At 38.2% G+C, this 14,707-nt stretch overlaps 1 protein-coding gene across 1 annotated transcript in view; it reads right to left on the bottom strand.

The window, feature by feature from the left end:
• Window positions 1–6,730: 6,730 nt before the first annotated feature.
• SENP2 (SUMO specific peptidase 2) overlaps window positions 6,731–14,707 on the bottom strand; it is a 32,173-nt gene continuing 24,196 nt past the window's right edge. The window contains exons 15-17 of the mRNA XM_006925804.2: window positions 12,892–12,976; window positions 11,251–11,346; window positions 6,731–9,758 (exon numbers count right to left, since the gene is read on the bottom strand). Coding sequence (XP_006925866.1) covers window positions 9,696–9,758; window positions 11,251–11,346; window positions 12,892–12,976 — 244 coding nt within the window. The 3' untranslated portion in view covers window positions 6,731–9,695. The remainder of the gene's footprint in view (window positions 9,759–11,250; window positions 11,347–12,891; window positions 12,977–14,707) is intronic.

Below are 14,707 nucleotides of genomic sequence, written 5' to 3'. Positions count from 1 at the left end.
GAGCTAGTATGAGGAGAAAACCTCACAGAACAAAATTATATTCCAGCTTAACCTCAATGCTCCTTGTAAAAGCAGTGATTTGGTCATGGATCCAAGGCACCTGGTTTGCTCCCACTAGTGAATTTTAGGGCACTGCCTCTGACCTCTCAGATGTGACTGACAATAGAGTGAAGACTTCCCATTTGACTCTGATAACCTCTAGTAATCAGGACAAACTCTAAATGAAAAAAAAAGCTCAATCTGATCCCTTTCTCAATTTATCTGTAATTTCAACAATTTCCAATTATGAAAGATTCACAGACTTCCATGACTCACAAATGTCCCTGATTCTCCCCTAGTTACAAAACGACTCCAGTTACCCTCAATGAACTCAGTAAAATCCATCTTCAACTCTGGATTCATAGAACAGCAGTACTGGAAAAGGACCACAGAGGTCCTCCAGTCCACTTTCCTAATACGGAATAATGCCCCTAAGATCTCTCCAACTGATCACTTCACCCAGCAAAGGGAAACACGGTGCCTAAGGCAGGCAGGTCCTCACACGGCCCAGTCTCATAGTTCTTCCTTCCACTGACCTGAAATCTGTTCTCCCTATAACTACCCACACACGGTGTCTGCTACCTTAGAACAACTCTCCTAATGTTTGAAGACATAGGTCTCATCTTTCAGTTCCACTAATCACCATCTCTCATCTCCAGGACTTGCTTTCTCTCAGGTCTTGAAAATCATATTGTGAAGGAATACAGCCTCCGGCTCCTGCATCATACACCTTTAAAAGCCACAGTAACTGGTGGTAGGCTTGGAAAGCCTTGCTCAAGAAACAGAGCCAGAGGCAGTGCAGGGAGCACAGCAGGGCAGAGCTCTGCATGACCCCAGGGCAGACCTGAAGGCAGGGACCCGATCTCCCTTCCCTTTACCAGAATCTCACTTTCTCATCAGGAAAATAAGAGAAAGCCCAGGCCCAGAAGTTTTCTCCACATTCGCCTGTATACTAGCTATATAACCTTGTGCACATCACAGCCTCTAGGAGACCTGTCTCTTCATTGTAAAATCAAAGTTGGAACACAAAAAAGTCTGATTCCAATTTAAGTACAAGAGAAGGGACCTTCAAGTCAAAAACGGCTTCTGGCTAGCAGCCTTCGATGCTCCTTTTTAACAATTTCTCACACATCGAAAAAGATAAAAACTTAAGAGCGCCCAAAGCAGACTAAGAAAAAAAATACTAAACACCAAAAAGCAAGGGAAACTGACAATAATTATAAGCTATACAGAACTGGAGTGTGAAATCTTCAGTGCATGACAGTCGTTTTGTGAAATCTCTTCCCCGCCCCCACCCAAAGATAGGAAAATACATACATACTTGCCATCTCCAGGATGTACCCACTGCTTCCCACTGGATGGAATGCAGATGTGGAGGTGAGAGCCACGGTGAAGCTGGAATGGCCATCTTAAAACAAAATGGAGGCCCAGTGTTAAGGACAGCCCGTGACACTATGACACTGCTGTATCAGAGCTGGACTGCTTAGGCTCAGATTGGTACCTGAGAGAAGATTCTATCTCGTTTGAGCCACTGTTCTTAGGGCTTTTATAGCAATAAACCAGTAGCATAATACAACCAGACAAAAATAGAGATTCAGATATAGATAGAGTCTGGCTTATTTTTTTTGGATAGGATAAAAATTCTCATAAAATGCAGATCAAAAAAAGTTACTTACAAAACAGCAAAAATCAAGGTAGTTTCAGATATCTCTGCTCCACTACTAAATGCCAGAAAACAAGTTTTGAGGAGAAAAAGGGCTGTGACTCAAGAATTTTTTTACCTTGTCAAGTTACGTTTCATGTATGAAAACTTCGGAAAAATTCTCATATTTGCAAGGATTCAGATAAGAGTATTCCTATGCTCTTCTAGAAAACAAGTATGTGAAAATGTTTTTAACTAACAATAATAAAACCAAATAAAATTCATGTTAAAAAAGACTAAAAGTGAGTATTGAAACCAATTTAAATATCAAAAATTATCCTTAGAAAGGAAGCAAAACAGAGTAATGATAATAATAAAGTTCCCAAATACCTATTATGTTAACAAAGATCAAAAATGTGTAAAATGTATGTTGGGGCAGTGGGCAAAAAAAAAAAAAAACCCCAAAGTGTCATAAATAGGGAAGAAAAAATTAATCATGGCAAAGTGCTAGGTGCAGAACAAAAATCCATGGCTGCTTCTTAGGTAGCCAGCCAGACTGTCTCCTAATCCACATGCAGTACCATGTGTATAGGTGACTGAGTTCTAACCAAAGGAATGCAAACAGAAGTGATCTGTGCCACTCTTAGGCCTGGCCCATTAAAAACTACCTCTACGATGCTCACTGCTGGCTGGGTGTTAAGAACTGCAATGCTATAGGGCAGCAGTTGACAACCCTTTTCTGTAAAGAGTCAGAGTCCATATTTCAGGCTTTGCAAGTGAAACTTTGAGGTGATATAAAAAATACTACCCCTGTGGAGGGGAATTTGGCAAATTACATATGCTAGATCTTTGACCCCGCAATTCCACTTCTAGGAATCTATTCCAAAGATATGTTAGCAAAAATAGAAAGTAACATGACAAGGCACATGTGCTGTAGCATTATTTGTAACAGAAAAAGATTGACAGCTTAAACATCCATCCTGAGGGGACTGGTAATGAACCACAGCACCCTGAAACAATGGATTATTATGAAGCTGTTTAAGAATTTAAGAATGAGGAGTAACATCCAAAATAAATTAAGTTTAAAAAAAAAATCTAGAAGCATATGTGTTTTTAATATGCTATCTTTAGTGTAAGAAAGAAATATGAATACATATATATCTAGCTATATTTTCAAAAAGGAGGTAGTCAGAAGCTAATAACAAGTTATCTACACAGGGGAAGAGAACAGTGAAGCAAGCAAAACTATACCTTGCTCCATAGTTTTGTTCTTGGACTAATACTTGTGTTTTACATAATTAAAAAACAAAAGTAAAAAGCAAACCCCTAAACACCAAAAACAAATCAACTATGTATCAAGTTGATGGCATAATCACGCAGAGAAAAATTAAGTAATTTTAAAACTATTTTCACTGTGAATCTCTAGTGGAATATAGAGATCCAAAGAACGAAAAGAATTGCAAAGAAATCTTAAAGTGTATTTAATGGCTTTGTTATTTGTTATGCTGGTACTGATATTTTCAAATTATTATAAGCATACTGTAGGGTAAAACAAATAATTATGTTGGTGTTGTTAGCAACCAAGATTTTCAAGATTACAATATAAAACCAAGAAAAACCTTAAGCTCTTACAGTTGAATTCTATCAGTACATTTGAATCAGTAAAACATTTTTTCCTTTGAAGAAAAAGTATTTCCTAATCTGTCTGTTCTAAAGGCCTAGAAGCACCCAGTAATAATAATCAGCATTGATGGTGCCTGATTTCTGGTCTTTAAAATTTCTCACTAAAAGAAATCCGTTAATAAATGGCCAGTTCCAGGTCTGGGGCAGGAAATGTGTAAGATGACCCTTTATTATACTGGTGAAGGAAGTAAACTATTAAAATCAGACATGTGGGGTTCTGTCAAAAGGACACTGGAATCTATAATGGGGCAATTTGAACATCAAAAAGAATACAACAAAACATCATCCATCCACTTTTCTATATGAAGTATACTTCAGGATAATCAAATAGTTCGTAAGCTGTTTTTCTTTTATAGAATTCAAAGTAATGAACACTAAATGATAACAGAATTAGAAAATTATCATTTTGTACCTCTTAATAATGGATCGATTAAATTTAAAACCAAGGAAAGAAAGATGAATAGGAACCGTTATGGCCCGAACCACTGATCAATCTTAGCACTGCTAAGTGGGATAACCAGACATTATGTCCCAGTACGTCCACTAATGAAGTATTTCTGCCTAATAAATTCAACCTGAATCTGATCAAGCCTCTAGATCAAACTCACCAGTTTACAGTAAATAGAAGGGATAGAGGAACTTGTTAAACACCACCAAAGAGCTAAAGCCAAAGCTAGAATGTGGGATGTTCCAAAGGAAAACCCAATCTCTCTAATGATAGTATGAGGGAGACCACTATTGAATGAGAGACTCAAGAGATAAAATAACCAAAGGCAACTTGTATATATTATTATATAGTATTAGTTTCCCTGAGACTACTGTAGTAACTAAGTACCGCAAATTTGATGGATGAAAACAACAGAAATTTATTCTCTTACAGTGCTGAAGCCAGAAGTCCAAAATCAAGGTGTCAGTGGGGCCATGTTCTCTCTGAAGGCTCTTCCAGCTTTTGTGGCTCCACGCTTCCTTCCTCTTCTTGTTTGTTTTAAAAAATACAAAACTCCAAAACACGAGCTTATAAAGTAGATAGTTAAGAGAGCCTATCCAGATGACCATTATTAATATATGGGCGCCTTTTTCCAGATTTTTAGACATGAACAGATTTTTTCCCCACAAAAAATGAGTATAAAATATGACCATCGCCTAAGCCCACTTTAATGCCTCCTCTTCTATATCAGAACTTTCTCATTAGATATGTGATTGCGCTGAGGGCCTATGTAGATAGATAGTACCGGATAAATTCCTCAAGATCTTTAATCGCTCCCTGTCATAGAAAGTAGCATTCATTCTTTGTCATAGAAAGTAATCACAGGTTTTAAAACAGGGATTAGGACATGGACTTATGTTTTTGGAGACTACCATGCAGCCCACTATATATGTCCTGATTAGAAGACTATAAGGGTGTTTTTGAAATGATCAGGGAAAGTTGAACGTGAACTGAGTACTAGATGACACTAGCAAATTCTTATGTTGTGAGCTGTGAAAATGACATGGGCTTTTTTTTTTTTTTTTTAGTCACTAGGGAGGCATTCTTATGTATATGTGTAGAATGCCATGTCAGGGTTTCGCTTTAAAATGCTCCAGACCCTCTCCTCCCCTCTGAAAAAAAAGGTGAACCAAGATGAGCCACATTTTAATAACTACTGAAAGGGGGGGAATGTGTTGTCTTAAAATTTCCACCATAGAATTTTTTCAAAGCAGTTGAAAAAAAAATTGTCCACTAAAATGAAATTCTCTCTCTCAGAATGAACTTATCCAGAAGACCTGCACATGAAAAATATTATCAAAAAAGATCAATGGAGATACCATCATCCTCTGCTAGAGACATAAAGGTCAAAATATAAATGATTTTTTTCCGCTGATTTTTTTGATATATGTAAATTTTACTCAGAAATTTTAATTCTAAGAATTTCTAAGAGAATAACCCAAAAACTGTGCAGGATGGTACATCCAACAATACTGGATTAAATAAACCATGTTAGAGCCATATCCTGGAACACTATGCAGCAATTAAAATGTCAATTATTTATTGACATGAAAATATATTTGAGATAAATTAAGTGGAAAAGTTATTCAGCTATATATATCGTATTAGTCTATATTTGTTAATAACAGAATTTACATGCACAAGCATGCACAACACACACTTATTCATACATACATGAAGGAGTATATACCAAAAGCCAGAATTTATACCAAAATGTTATTAGGCGTTAACTAGGTAGTGAGTTTAAAAACTTCTTATTCTTTACCTTTCAGCAGTATTTTATTTTTCTACTATGAACACCTATTACAGATATAGTTAAAGAAAAATATAAGTAGGACCACAGACTTTATGATCACCATATGCCCGTAAGGAGGCAGTATGTGCGTTTGGGGGGTAGGGTGGGGAGGGTGCTTCTCCAATGTATAACTGAAGTACATGCTGCCAAGAACCCTGTTGCTTCTTCTCCTGACACTTTCCAAAGTGTTTTTATACAACAGTTCTACAGGTGATGCAAAGAGAAGGGCTCGATGTCCAAGTTTTCAAAGATGCTAAGATATTAATCTGTTATGTTTGCTATGTATCACATGGTACACATATTCATTGGGCCACAGAACCCTTTGTTTTGTATCCTACATAGAAGTAATAGGACTTTTACTTAACATGTTTTAGGAAATGTCATTGTAAAAGCCTAAAGAACAAGGATTACTTGGGGTGGCTCCATAGTGCAGTGGTTAGCACGTCTGCTTTACATGCAGAAGTTTCTAGGTTTGCACCCCAGGTGGAGCCACAGACCATACTCTGGGTGCGCCAGGCCCCCCCGAGTGTGCTGGGGGTGCCAGGCCCTGGGGGTACCAGGCCGCGGGTGCATGCCGCAAGCATGTGGGAAGAGACGCCCCGCCTTCAGAGATCCAGTTCTTAAGGAAAAACTGGCAACATCTATAGATCAGGGGTGGAAGTGTTGGGAGGTGGGGGGAATTAAAGAGGGGGGTGGGGAGAACAAGGATTACTTAACCACACATTTCCAGTGACATCTGAAAGCTTCCGGCCTGTTTTCCTAGATTTAGATTGATTCATCTCAAAACAGCCCCACATTTATATTTTTGTAGTCTCAAGCTTTAAACATAATTTGCATCTTGCTGTCAGTTCATTTAGAGCAGTGTTTTTCAAACTGGATTTCTATCCATTAGTGGGTTGAGAAATCAACTCAGTGTTCCCAACCCTCGTTTTTTTAAAAACCAAAATAAAACTCAGAGGGTAGTAAATGTTTTTGTAAAACTTGTGTCCATATATAATCACATAATATATATGTATGTGTGTATTGGTCACAATATCAAATATATTTATTACTTTGAGTTGCAATCAAAAAAATTTGAAAGCCATTGAATTAGAGATGAATTTATTGGTAAATAGATAAAGTTAACACCCAGACTCTTTCCTTGTATATATTAGGCAAATTTAAAGAAAAAAATTATCAAAGCAATACAGCCAGCTAGATCCCCAACTTACAAACAAGTACCAAAAGTTTGAATACTGGGTGCTTAGAGTTTTTCTCAAAGAAAACTATCATAAAGAAATTAGGTTCCCAATTAGTTCACAAAAGCCAATTTAAACAATGTTGCTTAACTACAGTACTAAGGTTATTACAAACTTAAATTTCTCTACCTTGTTTTATTTGTATCTGAGGTTCAATATATCTCCAAGGACATATTCTCTCCACACCTACACCTTGGTCCCAGCACCAAGCAACTCCTCACAGTGCAGACAAACATCCACCATTCAACATGGCATTCCCCAAGTTGTGCTTAAGGTTTCAGAAGACAAAAAGATCAGCCTTAGTTAACTGAGGTAGAATATGGGGCTCTCCCGAACATCTTCCACAAGCCCCGAGTCTATTTCTCTCCCACCCACATCCCAGCTCTAGTACAAGGTCAAGCATGAGAAAGACATTTGCTCACTAACAATTTTTTTCATCTTACCAACAACCTTTAGGAGAGATTGCCTACTAAAAAAGAACAATGAATGGTTCACTCCACTTTTTTTCAGACCCCAAACTAGTATAATAAAATTTTACACACACACACACACACACACACACACACACACACACACACACACACACACAATCTATCTCACTGGCTTTAATGTTGATAATTTGCTACTGATAAAATCAATAGCTATTTTTATCACCTGACTGCTTTTCTCATAAATTGCTGAGATATAAAAATTCTATTACCAGCAAGTTTCTCTGCACCAAGAGAAACATGTCAGTGCCCAGAGAAGCATGGCTTGTGACATTTCGTTAAATTCAGGAAGTCAGGGTTAAGTAGAATGCCATTCTCTAACTTAACTCTCTGCTCTAACTTAACTCTCTGCTCTTATCAATCTCATTACATCCTGGGAGATTATTAAGAACTAACCTGAAGAGTACACATTAATGGAAAGCTCAGTGAAAGCTACTCTATGAAGTCCCTCAAAGACTTATAATGTAATACAAATACATTAACCCTAAGCCTCACTCATTTGGGCAGAGTACAAACTGCCTTTCCTAAAAGGATTTACCCAACTTGGAACAAATCTTAACCAAGGTACTACATTCTCATATGAAACCTACTAGAGCCAGGTAGGAACCAGATTTTTAATGTAATGCTGACCCAGTAAACCTCTCTTTTGGCTGTGCCAGCTGCCTGATCCCAGTACTCACTGGCACTACTCCAGCAGCCTCAGGAAAGGAACAGAAGCCACAGGAAAGAGTTCTCTGTGCAGCCTGAATTTGAGGGAGACACAGCACAACTGGCTCATTCGTTAATCATCACCTAAGCATACATCTTCTAATTTGGCCATCAAGTAGGCACAGCAGTTTCAATCCGCATCACGGGCCCCAAGTCCTATACTAACACTTTTACATGTCTCAGGGAAAACTCACTGCAATAGTACACCTCTGCAATCAGCAGCCTAGGTCCTCCAAGATGGCAGACATGTTGAGTCATAACTGACACATGCCCAATTTTTCTGGTTCTACCTCTTGCTTTTGTGTACCAGGGCAAGTTTGGGAGGTTTAAGGAGGGAAAGGGTTAGAAATCATTTCAGCATATACTTTTCAGGTTCTGCCAGGCAACCTTTTATTACATCGGAAAAGCAACACTAGGCACTAGATCTTGCAAAATATGTTCTGACCAACTCTAAACTTTCTGAAATTAAAAACGTGTAACCACTATAAGGATTTTAATGAACAAAAAAGTTAAATACAAACTTTCATATGCAAAATAGGTTATTGTATAACTGGCAACCTCAGACCCAAGTACTAAATTTTCTTCCACAAATTTCAACGGGGGTGGAATGGGGGCATGTAAACCCTAATGAGCACGAAACAATTTCAGCTTTCTATATAGGAAAAAAAAACTTCGAGGAAAAATAGCTTTAAATTGAATAGTATCTTTTGAAATAAACAGCTCAGGGCAGCCCTTCCAATTCTGAGGTTTATACTCAACCAGATCTGGGATGAAAATGAAGATTTAGGGTTTACAGTTACTTCAAATCCAGTTTCAAGAGTAGCCGAGTCAACTCATTTCCAGAAAGGGAAGTCTCTTTAGGATGACCACGACTCTCTTCTGAAGACGCTTGAATAGCCAGAGTTCTTTGGCCACAGTTCCTCTTTTCCATGACACCATGCCAACGCTGTAGTGTCAGACTTCCTCTGAAAGGCAATCAGAGCCCTACACCACAGTGCTTCTCCCAGCATTTTCAAGCCTCAAAAAAAGACCTCCAGCTTCAAGTTGGCAGTTACTGCTCCAGCGTTTAGAGAAGTTAATTAATACTTCCTTCCTCCCCCCAACTGATTTCCCTCCTGATCTTCAGCAGGGAGTGGCAGCTTGATTAACATTCTTTTCAGAAATAAATAGTTCAAACAAGTAATTCAGAGTTAACCATAAAAGAGCAGCAGAAAACAGCCACTGCCCATTAAGTTTGCAAATGAGTGAGCGAATGAATACACGTGAACAAACACACAGAAAAAAATAAATCATAGAATAAATCCTGCATTTTCCACATTCATAGGGAAAAAAAAAAATCTTTTTAAAAAAAAGTATTAATTAGCGTTTGTTCTTGTGTGGGTTGAATAGTCCAGGGCTCTGAGCAGGCACAGCCTTATAAACAGGGTTGCAAGCAGCCCTCCGCATACCAAATCAGGACTAGGGGGCAGGGAGAGGCCTTCATGCACTTCTGACAGCTCAGTACCTGGAGAGAACAGAGGTGATGCAGGGACTTTTTAACCCACAAAGCATGAGGTATATGGAAACGTCCATCCGTGAAAAACCACCAGCAGCTGAGGGAGTGGGCGGGGCATTCTCACAGTAACTGCTGATGGAGGATTTCCCACACCATCTTCTTCCGGAAGAGAGGCATCTGGTGCTGCAAGAATCCACAAACACATAACAGTACACATTAATGTGTACAGTGTCAACACCCGTTAGGTGTAACCATGTAAGTGAAGAAGGATGTCCATGTCCTTTATGTAAGCCTGGACTTTTTTACATCATGTTCTGACTTAGTAAGCCATAGAAAGGTTTATGTTTCTTATTATATGTATCATAAGCATTTTTGGATGTTAAGGAAAATCAAAGCAGGGTGCAGAATTATACAATAGAGTCCAACAACTTCATAACAAAACATGTACCAAAAATGTGAATATCCAAGTAGTGGCACAATAGGTAACTTTCCTACTTACATGTATTTATAAAACATTCTAAAATTAACATATTGATTTTTTTATGAGAAAAACATGAACTCTATTTAAATAGAGAAAAAAACAAATCCAAAAATTTCTTCTCTACCAAATGTTGTACATTGCCAATACTGTTCAAATAACAACTTCTCTTCAAATCTCATGTCATTAGATTCAGAAAACAAATAACCCCTTGTTACTTAGAAGCATCAAAGAATGAGATGCTTTGCTTAATATGTTATTCTGCTTTAACTAATAATCACTCCATGGGCCAATTTTCAAAGCAGCAACACACAAGACAAATCCAAAATCACCTGCAACTCAACTAGTTCTGTTTTTGATGAAGTCAGAAGCTTATGCCCTTGAGGTATTCCTGGTGTTTCATAAATAGCTGGTTATACCACTTTACTATAAACTAGTGACTTCCTAGCAGGAGGTGCCTGAAAAGTCTTAATACGTAGATTGGCAAATTATTTTAAATATCTCAAAAAACATACTAAAAATTGCACATTTTTGGCAAAACTGCTGATACTAAGCATTAATAAGTACCTTTATTTTAGACTAGAATTTATATTAATTCAGCATAGGAGCCTTAGTTATTTCATGTTGCTCCAAAGCTTAGAATGGAGTTATCAGTCCTACCATTCAATAAGTACAGTTTGGTAGATACCATCCATCAAAATGAGGTTTATTTAAGAAAAATATTTTTTAACTGGGGTTGTCCTCGGTTATAAAATGGTTGAGAAGCCATTATTATAAACAAAAATTCTCAAGACTTCCCAATATATTTAAATCTTCACTCAAATGCAGTGCTATGGAGAACCAATAAAAACCAGAACAGAAGGGAAAAGCAGTATTCACGGTTACATCTTAGACCTGTGGCTTATGTTCTCACAAAGCCCGACTTCCCCTCCCTGTTACAGATTCTGGCATGCCCCCTTCTTTGGCTAAAAATATCAGTAACCAGTGAATATTGGAGTTCAGATACACAAACGGTTCCAGTAGTCGCCAAAGACTAGAATAAATTTAAGAGCAGATGCAGTGACAAGCATCACAGCAATAACCACAATAGCACAGCTACCATTATTAAGATCTTATTAAGTGTGCCAGGCACTGGTAACATGCTCAAAGTTTATCTTGTTTAGTAAAAAGTGAATGAGGAAGGGTCTTTTTACTCACCTGAGTAAATGTGATAGGTTTGTCCCTAGAGATATAATCTGCATATTTACAAGTAAACATTCCACAATCACTTCCATTCAACTGTTGAGGAATCTCCTAAAATTACAAAAAAAGAAGGGAAGAAGGGGCAAAATTTCATCAAATGCAAACTCCTTTGACTTTTTCTAAATATTATTGTAGATAAACAATATTATGACGGTAAATGTTAATGTAGTATCTCACACACACACACACACACACACACACACACACACACACACACACACACACACACAGAGTCTGTATGTGATAGAAAACCCTAACTATGACATGGAGTATGTGACCTCATAGAAAATGTTTTTTCCAGAAAGAAAGAGAAAAGCAAAGTGAGAGTTCTCATACAAAGAAACCAAACTGAAAGGTTTATTACCAGGAACAGAAATTCTAGTCAGTTATTTCAGAAATTTATAAATTTTGAAAAGGGCTAAGTGTGGCTCAATCAGAAACAGGGTTCCAAGACAACTAACCTACTTCAATATTGGAGCGTTAAACTCCTCTTCCCTAGCCAGAAAATAAGACTACCACTTGGATCCGCACAGCTACAAGCAGGAGAAAGAAAAAAAGCCTCTTGATAGGCTTTAACCAATCAGGAAATCTTGCCTTGATTGCTCAGTTCAGTCCTGAGGCGAAGGGTACCTATCATTAGGCAAAGTCAGTGGACTCCAAACCCACGTAAGGTAAACTCACATTCCTCAGGCCCTAATTTTGGCCTGCCCCTTACACACTCTGGCATAAGATAATAAGATTATAAGAGAGTGTGATTCCACTGCTAGAAAACATACTAAATGACAACAGCTCAAATTTCATTCAAAGAAATAAAGATCATTGTGAAAAAAGATTGTTTAAAAATGCACACCACTCCTACATATGGTAGGTACCTCTTGCTCTTCTCCAGAGCCCAGAATCTCTCACAGAGTAGAGAGAACTATATAGGCTCCAATATACAAAGAGAATTTTTTTTTTTTAATTACATTTCCCAGAACATAGTATTCATCCTAACAGACTCTTCTTATGTCTGTGTTCTCCTCAGGAAATTTCAAATCTTACCCTTTCCAATCATTCAACTTTGAAATAAAAATGCTTTTGAATAATTGAGCCACCATATACAGGTTGACTAAAACTGAATTCATTTAGGTTACTTTTAAAAAAGCCATTAGGACTCTAAGGTGTTTGAGAATCAAATCTGGCAAGATCCAAAGCACACTCACAAACGGCATGCTTGACTCTTGAGGACTCATGGATGGGACCCTTAAGACCTAAATATACAAAATTCTCAGGTTAAGTTTTGAACAAGACCTTCAAATTTATATTAGGACCAAGAAAAATAGTTGACATAAATTGATTGAGATTTTTTTCAATTTTGTGAGAGACGTGCTAGCATATAGGGAATATTTACAATTTAAGTAAGAAGATAAAAGCCAAGAAGCAAACATCTTGGTTAAAAAATTTAGTAGTAGATCATTCTTTAGGATCTGCACTTCGGGAGAATGCATGCCTAAGTGTGACTGTGTGAGGGGAGGAAGGCAGGAAGTCAAGTCTAAATGATGTGCTCATGACAGGAAATGCAATGAGGTGCTTGAAATACAGATGATTATCACTTACATGTGGCTTCATGCTATAGTGAGTCCACTCTAAAAGATTCAGATCAATACTTCTTTTGGTCTTACTTTCATCCTGTAAATACTGACTGAAAAAAAAAAAAAAGAATATACTGATGAACCCCTGTGGAGACGTGACATTATGATTACGAAGGACTTTGTGATGTTTAAAAGATAGACTATTCTCAAATCCATCTCCTTTAGCTTTTGGTTTTCAATTTTAATTTTTTTTCCTGCTTATAAAAGTTGTACACACTTATTTTAAAAAATTAAAACATACACAATGTAAAATGCAAAAGACCCCATAATAACCACTCCAGAATTACTGTTAATAGTTTGCTATGTATTCCTCTAGCTCACTACTACCCCTAAACACACAACTTAAAAAAATACACTTTATTTTAAAAAGTACTTCATTTTACGACTTGCTTTTTCTCACTTAAAAAAAAACAGATATAGGGGAGGAAAAAAAATGGCATAGATGATAGAGGCTCAGTTCATCCCTTTGGCGATCAAATCAAAGTTATGATGGAAACAAGGAGTAGCAGCAGGTAAAATTGCCTGGAATGAACAAGCCACACGACTAGGGAGAAACTCAAGAAATCACCCTGCACCAGCAGGAAGTAGGACGGGGCGAGGACGCGGGGCTGCCCGGTCTCCAGCGGCTGAGTGAGGCAGAGGCAGTGGCAGTGGCAGACACCTCTTAAAGGGGCTGCATCCAAACAGATTTTCACAGGGACGGACCTGCTTGCTCTGAGCATCAGTGCCCGTTCAGCTGCACACAGGGGGTACCAGGGATTTACAGGGAGACATTGTCGGAGTGAGGGCCCAGGAGAGATTCAATCTGTACAGAAGTGCCAGCAATATCCATTGTTCCCTGCTGAGCCCTTCCCCTCCCAGTGTGCAGACACAGTCCACCATATCCCTGACGTCATCAAACTGGATAATAGAGGTCGCTCCACCCAGAAAATTCCCTGAAACCCCACCTCCCCCAACTTGTGGCCCCACTCAAGCCACATCCAGGTATATCCTCAGTGAGTCAGGTGCTCCTTGCTGAGACTCACACTGGTGGAAGCCGCTGGCCTTGGTTTCTGGTGTGGCTTTTTGAGGCAACTATAAGCACAGCATCTGTGGATTGCTTGCTGAATCTTAACAAGTGGCCCCGGAAGGGTAGAGCCTTGGGCTAAATTTGGCCTGCAGCTGAACCCCTCCCAGGACTCTGCACTGGACACCTACTTCACAGATACACACTAATAAGACTGGGAGACTTAGGAGTTTTGCCTAGTACATAGAAACAGACATGAAAAGGCAGCCAAAAAGGGAAGACAAGGAAGCAGAAACCATATGAGAGAACAGAACAGAGATCCAGATATAATGGAGTCAAGTAATCTAACAGATGCAGAGTTCAAAACACTGGTTATAAAGATGCTCAGTGAACTTTTGCGAAGTGTAGAGAACCCCAACACAGAGATAAAAACATAAAAATGGAAATGGTAACTGTAAAAGGGAATCAGTCTGAAATGGAGAACATATTATCTGAAATGAGAAGTATATTAAATGGAATAAACAAAAGAATAAACAAAGTGAATAAAGAAGAGGATCGAATGCCCTATCTAGAGGACAGGAAAGCCAATCAGGGCACTCAATCAGAATGGCAAGAAAAAAGATGCCAAGACTATAAAAATAATTTAAGGAGGATATGGGACACTATTAAGGCTCCAAATATTCGTCTGATGGGCATAAGTGAAGAAAATGTTGAACAGCTGTTTGAAGAAATAATGATGGAAAACTTCCCTAACCTGGTAAAGGAACTGGACGTA

Source organism: Pteropus alecto, unplaced genomic scaffold (genome assembly GCF_000325575.1).
Source record: "Pteropus alecto unplaced genomic scaffold, ASM32557v1 scaffold88, whole genome shotgun sequence".
In the NCBI taxonomy this organism is placed as follows: domain Eukaryota; kingdom Metazoa; phylum Chordata; class Mammalia; order Chiroptera; family Pteropodidae; genus Pteropus; species Pteropus alecto.
The sequence above is the reverse complement of the archived record's forward strand: the minus strand, read 5'-3'. Positions and strand labels throughout refer to the sequence as shown.